At 35.1% G+C, this 13,434-nt stretch overlaps 1 protein-coding gene across 2 annotated transcripts; it reads right to left on the reverse strand.

Annotated features, from left to right (window-relative positions):
- Nucleotides 1-356: 356 nt before the first annotated feature.
- On the reverse strand, nt 357-4,260 carry LOC130796853 (leucine-rich repeat receptor-like protein kinase TDR). 2 transcript variants are annotated; one of them, XM_057659266.1, is made up of 2 exons: nt 1,367-4,156; nt 357-1,093 (listed from the first exon to the last, which is right to left on the reverse strand). In XM_057659266.1, exons 1-2 carry the CDS (start codon nt 3,831-3,833, stop codon nt 798-800), a joined length of 2,763 nt encoding a protein of 920 aa, XP_057515249.1. In that variant the 5' UTR covers nt 3,834-4,156; the 3' UTR covers nt 357-797. The 2 variants fall into 2 exon arrangements, with proteins under 2 accessions (XP_057515249.1, XP_057515248.1); XM_057659265.1 differs by having other exon boundaries at nt 385-1,096; nt 1,367-4,260.
- Nucleotides 4,261-13,434: the final 9,174 nt, after the last annotated feature.

The following is a 13,434-nucleotide window of genomic DNA, read 5'->3' on the forward strand; positions in this document are numbered from 1 at the left end:
TGGTTGTAACTACAACATAATTTGCTTTTAGTGGGATATATTTAGCGAAATTTAATTTAAATCTCGCTATTTCAAATTTCTTATAATATATTTAGAGGATTTAGTGATATTTATTAGACTTTTAGCAGCATGATAAAAAGTCATACTAAAGCTTTTTGCAACATAAGATCTAGTGACATTTCTCACAAACAAATGTCACTATAGGCTATAGTGACAATTACATATACCACTAAAGACCAAATAACACTAAATCACTTTATATGGAACTTAAAATAAAAACCAATAATTATTATACTAAAAATATGAATAAGTGGCATTCTTTTAATGCCACTAAATCTTATGTCGCTAAAAATATTAAGGACTTGTATATTGCCAAATTTGATTAACATTGCATATATTTGATATATAGTAAGTATATCCTCAACATAACTCTGAATCCAATGTATTATTGCTGCCAACATTGCATGCATTGTTGCATTTCCATTTCCATTACATAAAAAATCCACACATCACAGAAATTGTTGAATACAAGGCAATAAGCACAACTCAATACACAAATATTTTTGCTCGTACAATTTCAGACAGCTGACTGGCTGCATTTTTACAGCACTACAATTACAGTTTACAGAAGGGAATAATCAGGGAGATCAGGAATATAGCCGCATCAATGCATCAGGCAATCTTAATCATACTCCTAAATGCTACTGATTGGATAACTCGCAAACCGCAATCATTGCAGCTGTGTTATGCCATTATATTATTTACTTCTTTCCGTTATCTAAATCCTTTCTTTACAATTAACAATTCAATCCAGATAGACGATTCAGTACATCTTTCATCGATGGCTGCTCAGATGGCCTGCTTCTCGTGCTAAGTAAAGCAACTTCGAGTACTAAACTTATCTCCTTCCTCAAATATACTTGTTCACCAATTTCGTTTTCACTGCATATCTCTTCTAAAAGATCTTCTATTGCCTTGCTTTGAATGCTCTTAGTCACATCTTTTATCCTTCCATTTGTCAAGATTTCCAGTATCACCTTTCCAAAGTTATATATATCCGCGTACATCTCCTCTTTGATTGATGCCTCTTGACCTGCTAAACCATGAAAAATACAATTTATGTCTTTAATTATGTCCTTACTCAAAAGTGTATGTAATATATCTGACGGTATACTCTATTATGCCCCCTCATACAAGAGCCTTTCAGGCTAGCAGTCCGTTTTCATACAAGAAGAGGAGTGGATGCGATTCAAATCGCTTTTGATATCCATTCAACCGAAAGCTTAAATGTATGAATGGTGTTAGCTATAAAAAAAAATAAAAAAAAATAAAAAAAAAGGAAAGAAAACAAGATTAACAAGCACACCTGACTGCAATTTGGATGGTGTTAGCGGGAATGAGCCTTTGTTAAGTAGCATTAGAAATCGAAAACCAAATTCCGTCAACTGAGGTTCCATGCTTTCATCTAACACGATGTTACCCGTCCTAAGATCGCCATGAGGAATAGCTGGATAGCAGTCATGATGAAGGAAGCAAAGGCCCTTTGCAATACCCAACACTATCTTATACTTGGAAGCCCAATCCTGTTGTGCTAAAATCTTTTCGGCCAGATTTCCATTTGGCAAGTAATCATACAGAACATACACAAGATCCTTATTGTAGCAATATCCAAGCACTCTAGTCAGGTTTTTATGCCTTGCATTGCCCATTTGGATGATAAACTCTTCCATAATTTCCATTCTCTGTGGGTCCCACTCAATCTTCTTTACAGAAACTGTTATTCCTGTTGGCAAGGTGACTTTGCATACTGGAGATGCTGTCTCCATGAACTCTGGAGAACTAAAGCTCTTCAAAACATCATTTGCAGTGAAGTTGGGCAATCCAGTAAAAGAGATCATTTTCCAATGACCTTTTGTTCTTCCCTTCTGGATATAATATACTCCAGAAACAGCAAGGGCTATAAAAAAAACAATAGCTACACAAAGTATTAGTACCCACAAAAACTCTGCTTGGATTGCTTTAGAATTTGGGCATTCCTCTAAAGGCTCCCCACATAACTTTGAATTACCCACAAAAGCACTGCTATCCATTAACCTAAAACTTTTGCCTCGAGGTATCGAACCAGATATATCATTGAATGACACATTTAGTAGCTGTAAACTAGTTGAGTGACCCAAGTTTTCAGGGATTTCACCACTGAGATTATTATGAGATAGGTCTATGATACTAAGACCTTGGCAATCTGAAATGGTTTCTGGCATATCTCCCAACAGGTAATTTGAACTAAGTTCAATAACAGTAAGAGATTTGCAAGATTGGAAAGAGGGAATATTGCCTGATATGCCACAAGAAGATGCAGAAAAGTTGCTTAGTAATGGTAAAGACCAAAGCTTAGGTGGAAGTTTACCACCAAGCTCAGGGTTATTGGAGACATTGAAATACTCAAGCTTAGAAGCTTGATTAATATCTTCCGGAATACCCCCTATCAACTTGTTATTTGACAAATCCACATACGAAATTTCAGATAAAGAACCAAATTTAAATGAGATGGGACCTGAGAGTGAATTATATTCGAATCGAATGCGAACAAGAGATGAACAATTGGAGAGGAAAAGGGGAAGCTCACCAGTAAAAGAGTTGGAGAACAATATAAGCTTGGAAAGCATGCCATTGGCACACAGATTAGGAGGTATCTCACCGCTGAAATTGTTAGTTGAAACATCCACCAATTTCAGGTTTGAGTTGATCCCCAAGCTCTTTGGAAGCAACCCTGAGAAATAATTGTTCCAAAGGAGGAGAGTATCCAGCAGAGGAAGATCTGCTATGGCTTGGGGAATAGTGCCACTCATTTCGTTTTGAAAAAGGCTGAGAAAAGTGAGATTCTTGAGCTCTGCGAAACTTTCTGGGATTTCCCCAGAAATCATATTGTCAGAAAGATCCAAACTTTGCAGAGAAACCAATTTGCTGAACTCTGAGGGAATAAACCCACTGAATTGGTTTCTGAATAAGAAAAGGGATTCAAGCTTAGCCAAATTCCCAATATTTTTTGGAATTTGGCCAGAGAGATTTGCTCCTGCAATATCAAGGTATTGAAGTTCACTCATGTTTCCTATTTCCCAAGGGATGCCACCTTGGTATGAATTATAGCCAATTTCCATGTGGGTAACACTTTGAAGCTTTCCCAGCTCAGGAGAAATATGACCACCAAGAAGATTTCCAGCCAAATGAATGAATTCTAAGCCCTTGAAATTCCCAAATTCTGAAGGGATTGGCCCACTGAAGTAACTCCCAGCAAAGTTAAGAACTTTGAGTGACTCAATCTGCGAAACCTCAGCAGGCAATGGCCCTGAAAAACTATTGCTCAAGGCATCTAACACCACAAGCTTCTTTAACCCTGAAACCCCATGTGGGAAATTACCTGAAAAATTGTTCCTACTTATGTCTAAGCTTTTCAAGTTAGTGAGATTAAAGATTGAAACAGGAAGTTTCCCAGAAAACAAATTGAGACTGAGATTGAGGCTAACAAGATGAACAAAGACACCAAATTGTTTCCCAGAAAGTTCTCCTGCTAGACCTCTTCTTGATAGGTCCAACCCAATGATTATGGTGGAGTTATTGTTGCAAGAAACCCCAGACCATGAACAAGCTGCTATTTCTACAGATGGGTTGTTCTTGGAAGGCAAGAACCAATCATCTAAAGTATTGTAATCATCCATTAACTCGGATTTTAAGCTTATCAGGGCATCAGAGAAAACATCAGCAGCAGGTACAGTAACAATCATGGAAGTAACAAGAATGAGGTTTAAACACAATAAGATTGGTGAAATCTCCATTGGGACTTGGAGTAGTGGCAGAGAGAAAGAGAAATATGAGATAGAGTGAGCCCAACCCTGTTGGGGAGTGGGGAGTGGGGAGTGGAGTAGAATGGAGTATGGAGTGGATTAAAGTGTGAAAGAGCTAATTTATAATTTGTTTAAAAGCAAACAAGAAAGAATATGTTTTTGTGTGGGGATGAGAATTGAGAAAGAAGAATGATGATATTCAAATTGCATGGGAAACAAAGAACAGTAGAATAGGGAGTTCATTACTCAAACGGCTTAGAAAAAGAGGAAACATAAGGGGACCATATCCACAGCTGCTTTATATGATTTATTAGGTGTTAAGTATAAAGTTGATTCATGATTAGCATATATCATATCTTCATTTGCATATTTTAATACCCTTAAGACTTAAAAAGAAGGATAGGAATTAGGGTCTGAGTATCTAACAACTGTTTTCAATAATCAAAATCATAGATTATTTATTAATTTAATGAAGTACTGCTAATAATATAATACCCTTTAAACTTAAAAAAAGATATCACTGTTCATAGTTGAGTCAAAAAGTAGTTCCAGAAACTTGCCAGTGAAGACGACCCTATGTAAAAATACTACTACTAAATTTTAATTACTATAATAAATGATAATTCAGTATCCATGTTGTTTATTTAGATAAATTGTTATTGATTATTGATTATATAAAGAGAAACATGAGGTATACTGCTTAAAATCCGGGTCCTCGTACACTACATATAAATATAATTATTAATTAATTTGTAAACCGAAATTGTGGAAAATTGCTGTATGCAATTGGGAATTCAGCTGCAATATGGAATCTATTATTAGTTGGGTTGGGTAAAAAATAAAGGTAGATAAATGAGAAGAGTCAAATAAAGAATCAAAGTGACAAAGAGGAGTGGGTTACTGATAGAATTTTAAAAATTTGGTCTAGACAATTAAATACGGAGCTAAAAAAGTAATTTACGTACAAATTCAATAGTAAAAGTTAATTATCAAGTTTATAAAGTAATTTCAAAAAATAGAAAAGTTTATAAAGTAATTATACAACTTATACAATCTTCATCCTCACAATAATTTACCATATCGAATAATTCTTATCAAAATAAACATCAACTTATTCCTTACTATATGAATTATATATCACAACATTTACGGACAATGATAAATTAATCGGTGATTTAAAAGTGAAAATGGTGAATTAAACATTTGAGAGCAAAAACCGGATGTTACCATATGGAAAAATCTTACAAAATGATGAATTAAACGGATATTAACAAGAATTTAACGGAAAATGCTACGACAGTTAGATAGTGCATAAACTGGATGCTACCATGTCGAAAAATCTTACAAAAGTATTACCACTGCGTTTCATGAAAACTGGATGCTACCATGTGGAATTTCCCTATTATTAATCTATATAAGTTAAAACATGGTCAAGTGAGATCTTGTTTGATTCGTCTCAATGCAAGGATAATTCATATCAATTTTTCATAATTTTTAATTATACACACTTAGAGATATTAAAGATTGAATAAGTGCATTGGATAGAGTGCAAAAAGCAATTGGGACACTTGTGGTGAATAGGAGGGAGTACAATTTATACAATCCACATCCTCACAATAATTTGCCATATTGAACAATTCTTACCAAAATAAACATCAACTTATTCCTTACTATATGAATAATATATCACAATAAGATATGTTCTTTTAAATTTTATTGGAATACTATATTTTTGAATTTAAAAGCTACATAAGACTTCTTATATAAAAAAGTTTCTAAGAATAAAGGTTTGCTTTTTTATATTTAAGTGTTTGCTAATTAATAATGTTTCTTCATTAAAATTTTAATTTCTAAAATATTTTATGAAGAAACAAAACATACATGATAAAAAAAAATTAATTTGAGAATAACAAAGAATCATTATGACAACATTGCTGGAAGATTACCCATATTTGCCTTAAAAAGTATGAGTAAGTAGGGGTGGGGTGCATACGGTCCGGTCTGGTCTGGTCTACGGTTTTTTTCTTTTTAAATTAATATTTTTAGTAAGCTAATGTATTCAACAAATAGAATTTAGATGAAAGAAAATTGAGAAGGGAAGAGTTGCTCGCTAACAGTTAGAAAATAATGGCATACCAACAGCAAGATGAATTCTTATTATATCTCTCAGATTAACAACAATTAGAAAACAATGGCATAGCATTAGTTAGAAATGTGGAAATATATTATTCTGAGGATATTCAGATTTTGTTACTTTTTTTAGGCAAATGTATTAGGGCAAGTATATATTTCCTAGTTGTATTATTTCATTAGTTAACTCCTAATTTATGTATATAATGGAGCCACTAGTGGAAAAAACCTTATTTGCTGCGGTTTTTTGGCCATTATTTGCTGCGGTTTTGGCCCCAAGCAATAGTGATAGCAGCAAATAGCTCATTTTAAATGCTGCGGTTAAAAACTGCAGCAAAAAATAAGCTATTTGCTGCGGTCAGCTCACAAAACCGCAGCAAATAGGTGCCATTATTTGCTGCGGTCAACCCTCAAAACCGCAGCAAATAGTGGCACCTATTTGCTGAGGTTTTGTGGGCTGACCGCAACAAATAGCTTATTTTTTTTTCTTTTTTCCTTTTATTCTAATAATAATCCAATAATAATGTAGAATGTAATAACAATGATTAATCCAATAATAATCCAATGATAATCACCAATAATCTCTTTGTAATAAAAAACTCTCGATAATATAATATGATACGTACGTACATATATATATATATATATATATATATATATATATATATATATATATATATATATATATATATATATATATATATATATATATATATATATATATGTATATATATATATGTATATATATATATATATATATATATATATATATATATATATGTATATATATATATATATATATATATATATATATATATATATATATATATATATATATATATATATATATATATATGTATATATATATATATATAATATACATTAAAGTCCTAAAAAATCTATACTAATTACACTTTATCAAGGATAAAAATTAGCAAGATACGCGGCAATCTTGTCTTTTAATTCGCGCATCTCTCCACTTCTCAAAGGGCGTGTTTCCCTCGGAGTGTCGTTTAAACCTATAATATAATATAAAATTAAAAGACGATTAATATAATTGAACATTAGATTTTACCAATAAGAATTATTTAAGAACGTACTAACAAATACTTACGGCATCTATATTTTCGACTCCAAACTCCTTCACGGATTTTATAATATCATCCATGTACTTCAGCGCGTAGTAGCCGCATTCAACGGAAGAAGAAGGTTGTTGAAAGCACTAAGAGAAAATAGATGTTAGTGTCAAAAACGGTTAAAAACGCATAAAATCGCAACTTAACACGTAAATTCTAGCACATGACTATGATTTTCAATTCTAACTTCAACACAATAATATATACCAAATAGTGTTGTGTGCCAAGTTTCGTGCAAAACAAACCAAGTTTGAGCTACTTACGCGCGAAATTGACAAAAACGCTTAAAAACCCTTAAAATCGCAACTTCACACCTAATTTCTAGCATATGACTATTATTTTCAATTCTAACCATTTCAACACAATAATATATGTCAAATAGTGTTGTGTGCCAAGTTTCGTGCATAACAAACCAAGTTTGAGCTACTTTACGCGCGAAATTGACAAAAACGCTTAAAAACCCTTAAAATCGCAACTTAACACCTAATTTCTAGCATATGACAATTATTTTCAATTCTAACCATTTCAACACAATAATATATGCCAAATAGTGTTGTGTGCCAAGTTTCGTACATAACAAACCAAATTTGAGCTACTTTACGCGCGAAATTGACAAAAACGCTTAAAAACCCTTAAAATCGCAACTTAACACGTAATTTCTAGCATATAACTATGATTTTCAATTCTATCCAATTCAACACAATAATATATGCCAAATAGTGTAGTGTGCCAAGTTTCGTGCATAACAAACCAAGTTTGACCTACTTTACGCGCGAAATTGACAAAAACGCTTAAAAACGAATAAAATCGAATTTGTGTACCTTTATTGCTGTCCATTTTGGAAATGTGGCTCTGGATGTAGATCCTATTTGTCCACGCACTTTTTTCATTGTGCTGAAACGCATGAGAAAACTAATACTATATATATATATATATATATATATATATATATATATATATATATATATATATATATATATATATATATATATATATATATATATATATATATATATATATATATATATATATATATATATATATATATATATATATATATATATATATATATATATATATATATATATATATATATATATATATATATATATATATATATATATATATATATATATATATATATATATAACACTTAATTAAATCAAACTGGTAAAATAATTAATATTACGTACGCATTCAACAACGCTTTGAATTTTGTGTTGCGAGGTGGGCTTTGAGGTTTTTTTTAAGAGTCGAAGACGTGCACAGTGTTCGTTAAAGGACATATGACCAAAAGTATCCAATGCAAACTACAAACGCAAATTTAAAATCAACAAATTAGAGATTAGGTGACTTTAAAAATCAAAAGAAAAGTTCAATTTCAAAAATAAAACTTACTCTTCCACATATGGAGCCAGAATGAATGTGTGTTTAGATGCAAGGGAATTAGATGCAATGTATGCTCTGACGTCATCTGGATCATTTACACATTTACTACCCGAAATCGACTCTGGACAAAACCATCCAATTTTTATTGGAGGTTCGCAAGAATTTAGTTCCTCGTAAGCTGCACTAAACTCACAAATAAGAAAATTTTGTTAGTAATTCGGTTATTAAAACAATTAAACAACAATGCCTAACTTGTAAGATAATGAACATCACCTCATGTAGACATGAAAAAGAGCTACATTCAGCATCTCTCCTCTCAAAAATTGCCCGATGTCACTAGGACCAATAATTACAAACGGGCTCTCTAAAAAGCAGTATTGCTCCTTCAGCAGGTTCAGAATGAGTGGGTCCTCCTCACTTATGCGAGATGCACAATAATGCAGCCATTTGCAATCTTGAGAGAGATCTTTTAGCTCATCAGCAGTCAAAATTGGAGTGCTTGGCATCGACTTTGACCCAGTCGACACCTTTGCTGAGGAACCGACCTCTCTCCAAGATCCCTTTAGACTCTTTTGCTATTTTAATTTATACAATTAAATTAGTGTGAGCATGCAATTAAAAAATAAAAATAAATAAGGTACAAATGATTCTTACCATGTTAGTGAATCGGACCCAAGCATATGGCCATGTGACGAAACTACCTAGGGCGTCTGATAGTTTCTCAAGGCTCCATGCTGGCATTGGAATTGGGAGTGAGAAATCTTCAAACCCCTTTACAATAGTTTTCACGGCCACACTGATGTGGCCACTTGTAACAGGCGTTGAATGAACTGTTTGGCCCTCTTTATTTGGCTGGGCCACACCATATGCAACCTCAGTTAAGTCGCCATCACTAGCAACACCTAACTGAAGCAGCAAAAGAGAACAAGGAGTCGCCTCCTGAAAATTGTGTCGTTTAGTATAATAAGCATCATAACAAAATATTAAAACGCGTTGCAATTTAAATTAATAAGTGCTTATATATTTATAAACTATGTACCTGTAGCATTGGCTCTAGAGTTGGCTCCGGATTTTGAGCAACGAAATTTATGTTGTCCGGTGTGGGGTTTTCCCCTTCAGGGGTATTAGTAATGAGCTGGGGTGCTACGGGGGTAATGGGCTCGGGTGTTGGCTCGACCAAAGCGTTAGGATTCCCATGTTGACTTTCCTGATCCTCGACAATCAGGTTTGCCAAGTCCACAATGGGTGCTCCCATCTTCTGCAACACGGCGGCCAGCTTGGCGAGATCGTCCTTCGTAATCTCCGCTCGGAGGGTTGCTACTTCATCCCACAGCGCCGTTCGGGATTGAGTAGCAACACACTCTATGCCGAATGCCTTCTGTAACCCCACGCGAACGCCTCCTTTTTCGACTACCCGCCCACTGTGGTCTTTCCGTAAGACCATATGCAATTCGTCAACATTGCCTCTTGGGGTGAACTCCCCCGTAGCTTCTTTTTCTTTCCGGCCCATCTGTTCAAATAAAAAGTGACATATATAGCAATTAGTATAATTACATCAAAGCCAAAGAATACAAAACAAATCAAGAATATACTTAATAATTTCAAAACTCACCACAGCATTAGCAACCTTCTTCGTTCCCGGATCATTAATGGTAAAATTACCACTTGCATCTCGGGAATGAAGCCCGCAATACCAATCACGCACCCGATCTTCAGCAGGAGTATTCACGGATGCGGAGGTAGTCGTAGATGAGGGCGTGGATGAACTTTGATTGGGGTATAAACCCGCATCCACCCACTCTTTTCGGACCTCATCGTACGTTTTCTGGCCTAAGCGATGGTAAAATTTCCTTTTGCTTACAGAATCGGAAGCTTTACCACGCTTTTAATTAATCAATAGAAATCGAATGTCATGTATTAGTTTAATGACTGAATCAAAAGAAGTAAATTCAAATTGGTAAACTATAATATAATATGAAATACTTAAAACTTCTATGGGAGTTGTTCTTTTGGCAACAAAGGCCTCCCAATCTCTCTTCGATATGTGCCCCCATATTTCGTAGGGCATCTTCGAAGGTGATTGTTCTCCACCTTCGTTTCCCGTTTTGACCTTTTTGGTCGTACGAGCACGCCTCTTCGTAATCCAGCCAGTTACTAGCTTGGATTTGAAATCTCTAAATCTTTCAGCAACAGCTAAAACATAACACATTCTTCTTGTCCTCATCGCTCTCGATGTGGAAAAGATTCAACAAAAAAAACTTATATTTATTACCATCAATCAAATTAATTTTAAAATGAAAATAAATGAGTAAAAATAGTAAAGTTACTTACCACAGTATCATTCCATAGAGAGTTCTTCAAACCCTCTGAATCCTCGTTCCATGCGTGCAATATGAAAAGCTTGCGGATACATAGACCCACTTGTTTTCCATATTGCCTATGCCATTTTTCGCAAGGTTGACCTAATGCATTGTATTCCAAATGCATGGGTTTTGTGACTTTGAGGTTTTTCGTAGGACCTCGCCCTTTTCTTTTCTTACTGGTAGTGGGAGCATCCATTGGTGGGGCGTCTTCAGTTTCAAAATCATTGTCAATCGGTGGAGCGTCTTCAGCCATACGCTCGTATCTCACAATTTGGTTTTCTTCGCTGTCATAACTACGATGCTCATTATCCGAGGTCTCAATCTCGAGGACAATTTCGTCTCTGAATAGATGCATTGTATATCAGTACCTGAAAGAGTATGAATTGAAATATATTAGAACATAAACTAAGTAATATTAAGAATATGACTAAAACAATTCTAATACGTTCAACACAATAATATATAACAAATAGTGTTATGTGCAATGTTTCATGCAAAATAAACCAAGCGCGAAAAAAACTTTAAAAATCTTTAAATTCATACCTTGTGAATCACTTAATTCAAATGTATTCCTTCCGTGTGATCTACACGCATATAACCAACATCTACATCATCTACATAATCTTGATCCACTGATTTTGGATTGATAAAGGGAAGAGAGTCTTCAAAAGCATCATATTCTTCCTCATCCTCAACATCACCTATACCAAGGATACTTCTTTTTCCCGGTACAATAATAGACCATTTTTTATCAGACGGGTCGACAATGTAGAATACTTGCTTAGCTTGTGTAGCTAGTATGAATGGCTCCTCACTATCATGCAAACGAGCTAAGTCTACAAGAGTGAATCCACAAGGGTCGTCATTTTTAATGCATCGTCGATTATTATCTACCCACTTACATTTGAAAAGACCAATATTGAAAGTAGAGTAGTCAAGCTCCCATATTTCATGTACCCGCCCATAGTATACAAATTTAGCATCAACCGGCGCTTAATCCTTCGCGCTCGCGTAAAATGTAGATGACGCCAAAATAGAAACCCCACTATTCTGTAGATACGATGACTCCTTGTCTTGACCCTCAATCCAAAATGTGAAGCCATTGACATCGTAACCCTCATATTTGTTGACATCATCACGAGGACCAAAAGCTAACCACTTAACAATTTCGGATACACCCTTGAGTTCTTCGCATATTACTCGATCATGAAACCAATTAATAAACGTCTTGTTATGCAACTGCATCAATGCCCTATCCCCTTTAGAAGGATGTTTTGTGCGCAATATATCAAAATGCTCACTCAAAAAAGGATGAACTTCCGGAATATGATGCAACACATACAAGTGTGCTTGTAGAAGGCTTTCTCGAGGAGGTGTGACCGATTTGGAGCCAATTGTTCCTTTTCCCTCAAGCCTCCCTTCATGTCTAGAGGTGGGAAGTCCAATAGGCTTTGCCATGGCCAAATACTCGGCTATAAAGTTACTAATCTCATCGCTCACAGTGCCTTGAATCATACTCCCCTCGGGTTGTGCTGGATTCCTCACCTTGTTTTGTAAAACACCCATGTGTCTTTCAAAAGGATGACACCACCTTAAAAAAACTAGAGCCAAAAGCTTGATCTCACGAACGAGATGGACAATAAGATGAACCATTATGTCAAAGAAAGAAGGTGAAAAATACATCTCAAACTTGCATAAAGTTACAATCACGTCGAGTTGAAGTGCATCAAGTTTAAAGGGATCAAGAACTTTACTACAAATTGTGTTGAAGAATGAACATAGCTCAGTAATAGCATATCTCACATGTTTTGGCAGTATTCCACGGATTGCAATTAGTAAGAACACATGCATCATTACATGGAAATCGTGAGATTTCAAGCTTCCCAACTTCAGCTCACCATTTAGGCTCACAAATCTATTCATGTTGGATGAGTACCCAGACGGAACCTTGATGCCATACAAACACTCACAAAATGTCCGCTTCTCTGCTTTGGACAATGTGTAGCAAGCTGGAGGCAAATAAACTTTGTCATTACTCATCTTCTTCTTACTGCCACCAACTTCATCAGCTCTATTTCTTTTCTTACTCACCTTAACATGTGCCCACAACTCCGGACGAAGACCCTTGCATTCAAACCAATCTCGCACGGCCCTAACATCCTTTGTCTTACCCGGAATGTTCATGAGAGTCCCGAGTATGGCATCGCATACATTTTTCTCTATATGCATAACGTCAAGACAATGCCTAACCTGTAGATCTCTCCAATATGGAAGCTTCCAAAAGATTGATTCTTTTTTCCATAATCGGTCTTCACCCCATTGCACTTGCCCCGTTTTATCAAATACAGTCTCAACTCCCTTAACCTGTTCATAAACCTCATAACCGGTCAACGGTCGACGAGCTACACGGTGCTCAACCTCCCCGTTGAACAACTTCTTCTTCTTACGATATTGGTGGTCTCGTGGGAGGAACTTTCGATGGTGCATGAATACATGTTTGCACTTACAAATCCACGTGGATTCCATGTCATCGATACATATTGGGCATGCTTTCTTCCCTTTGTTCTTATACCC

The sequence above is a fragment of the Amaranthus tricolor genome, chromosome 12, assembly GCF_026212465.1.
Source record: "Amaranthus tricolor cultivar Red isolate AtriRed21 chromosome 12, ASM2621246v1, whole genome shotgun sequence".
NCBI lineage: Eukaryota > Viridiplantae > Streptophyta > Magnoliopsida > Caryophyllales > Amaranthaceae > Amaranthus > Amaranthus tricolor.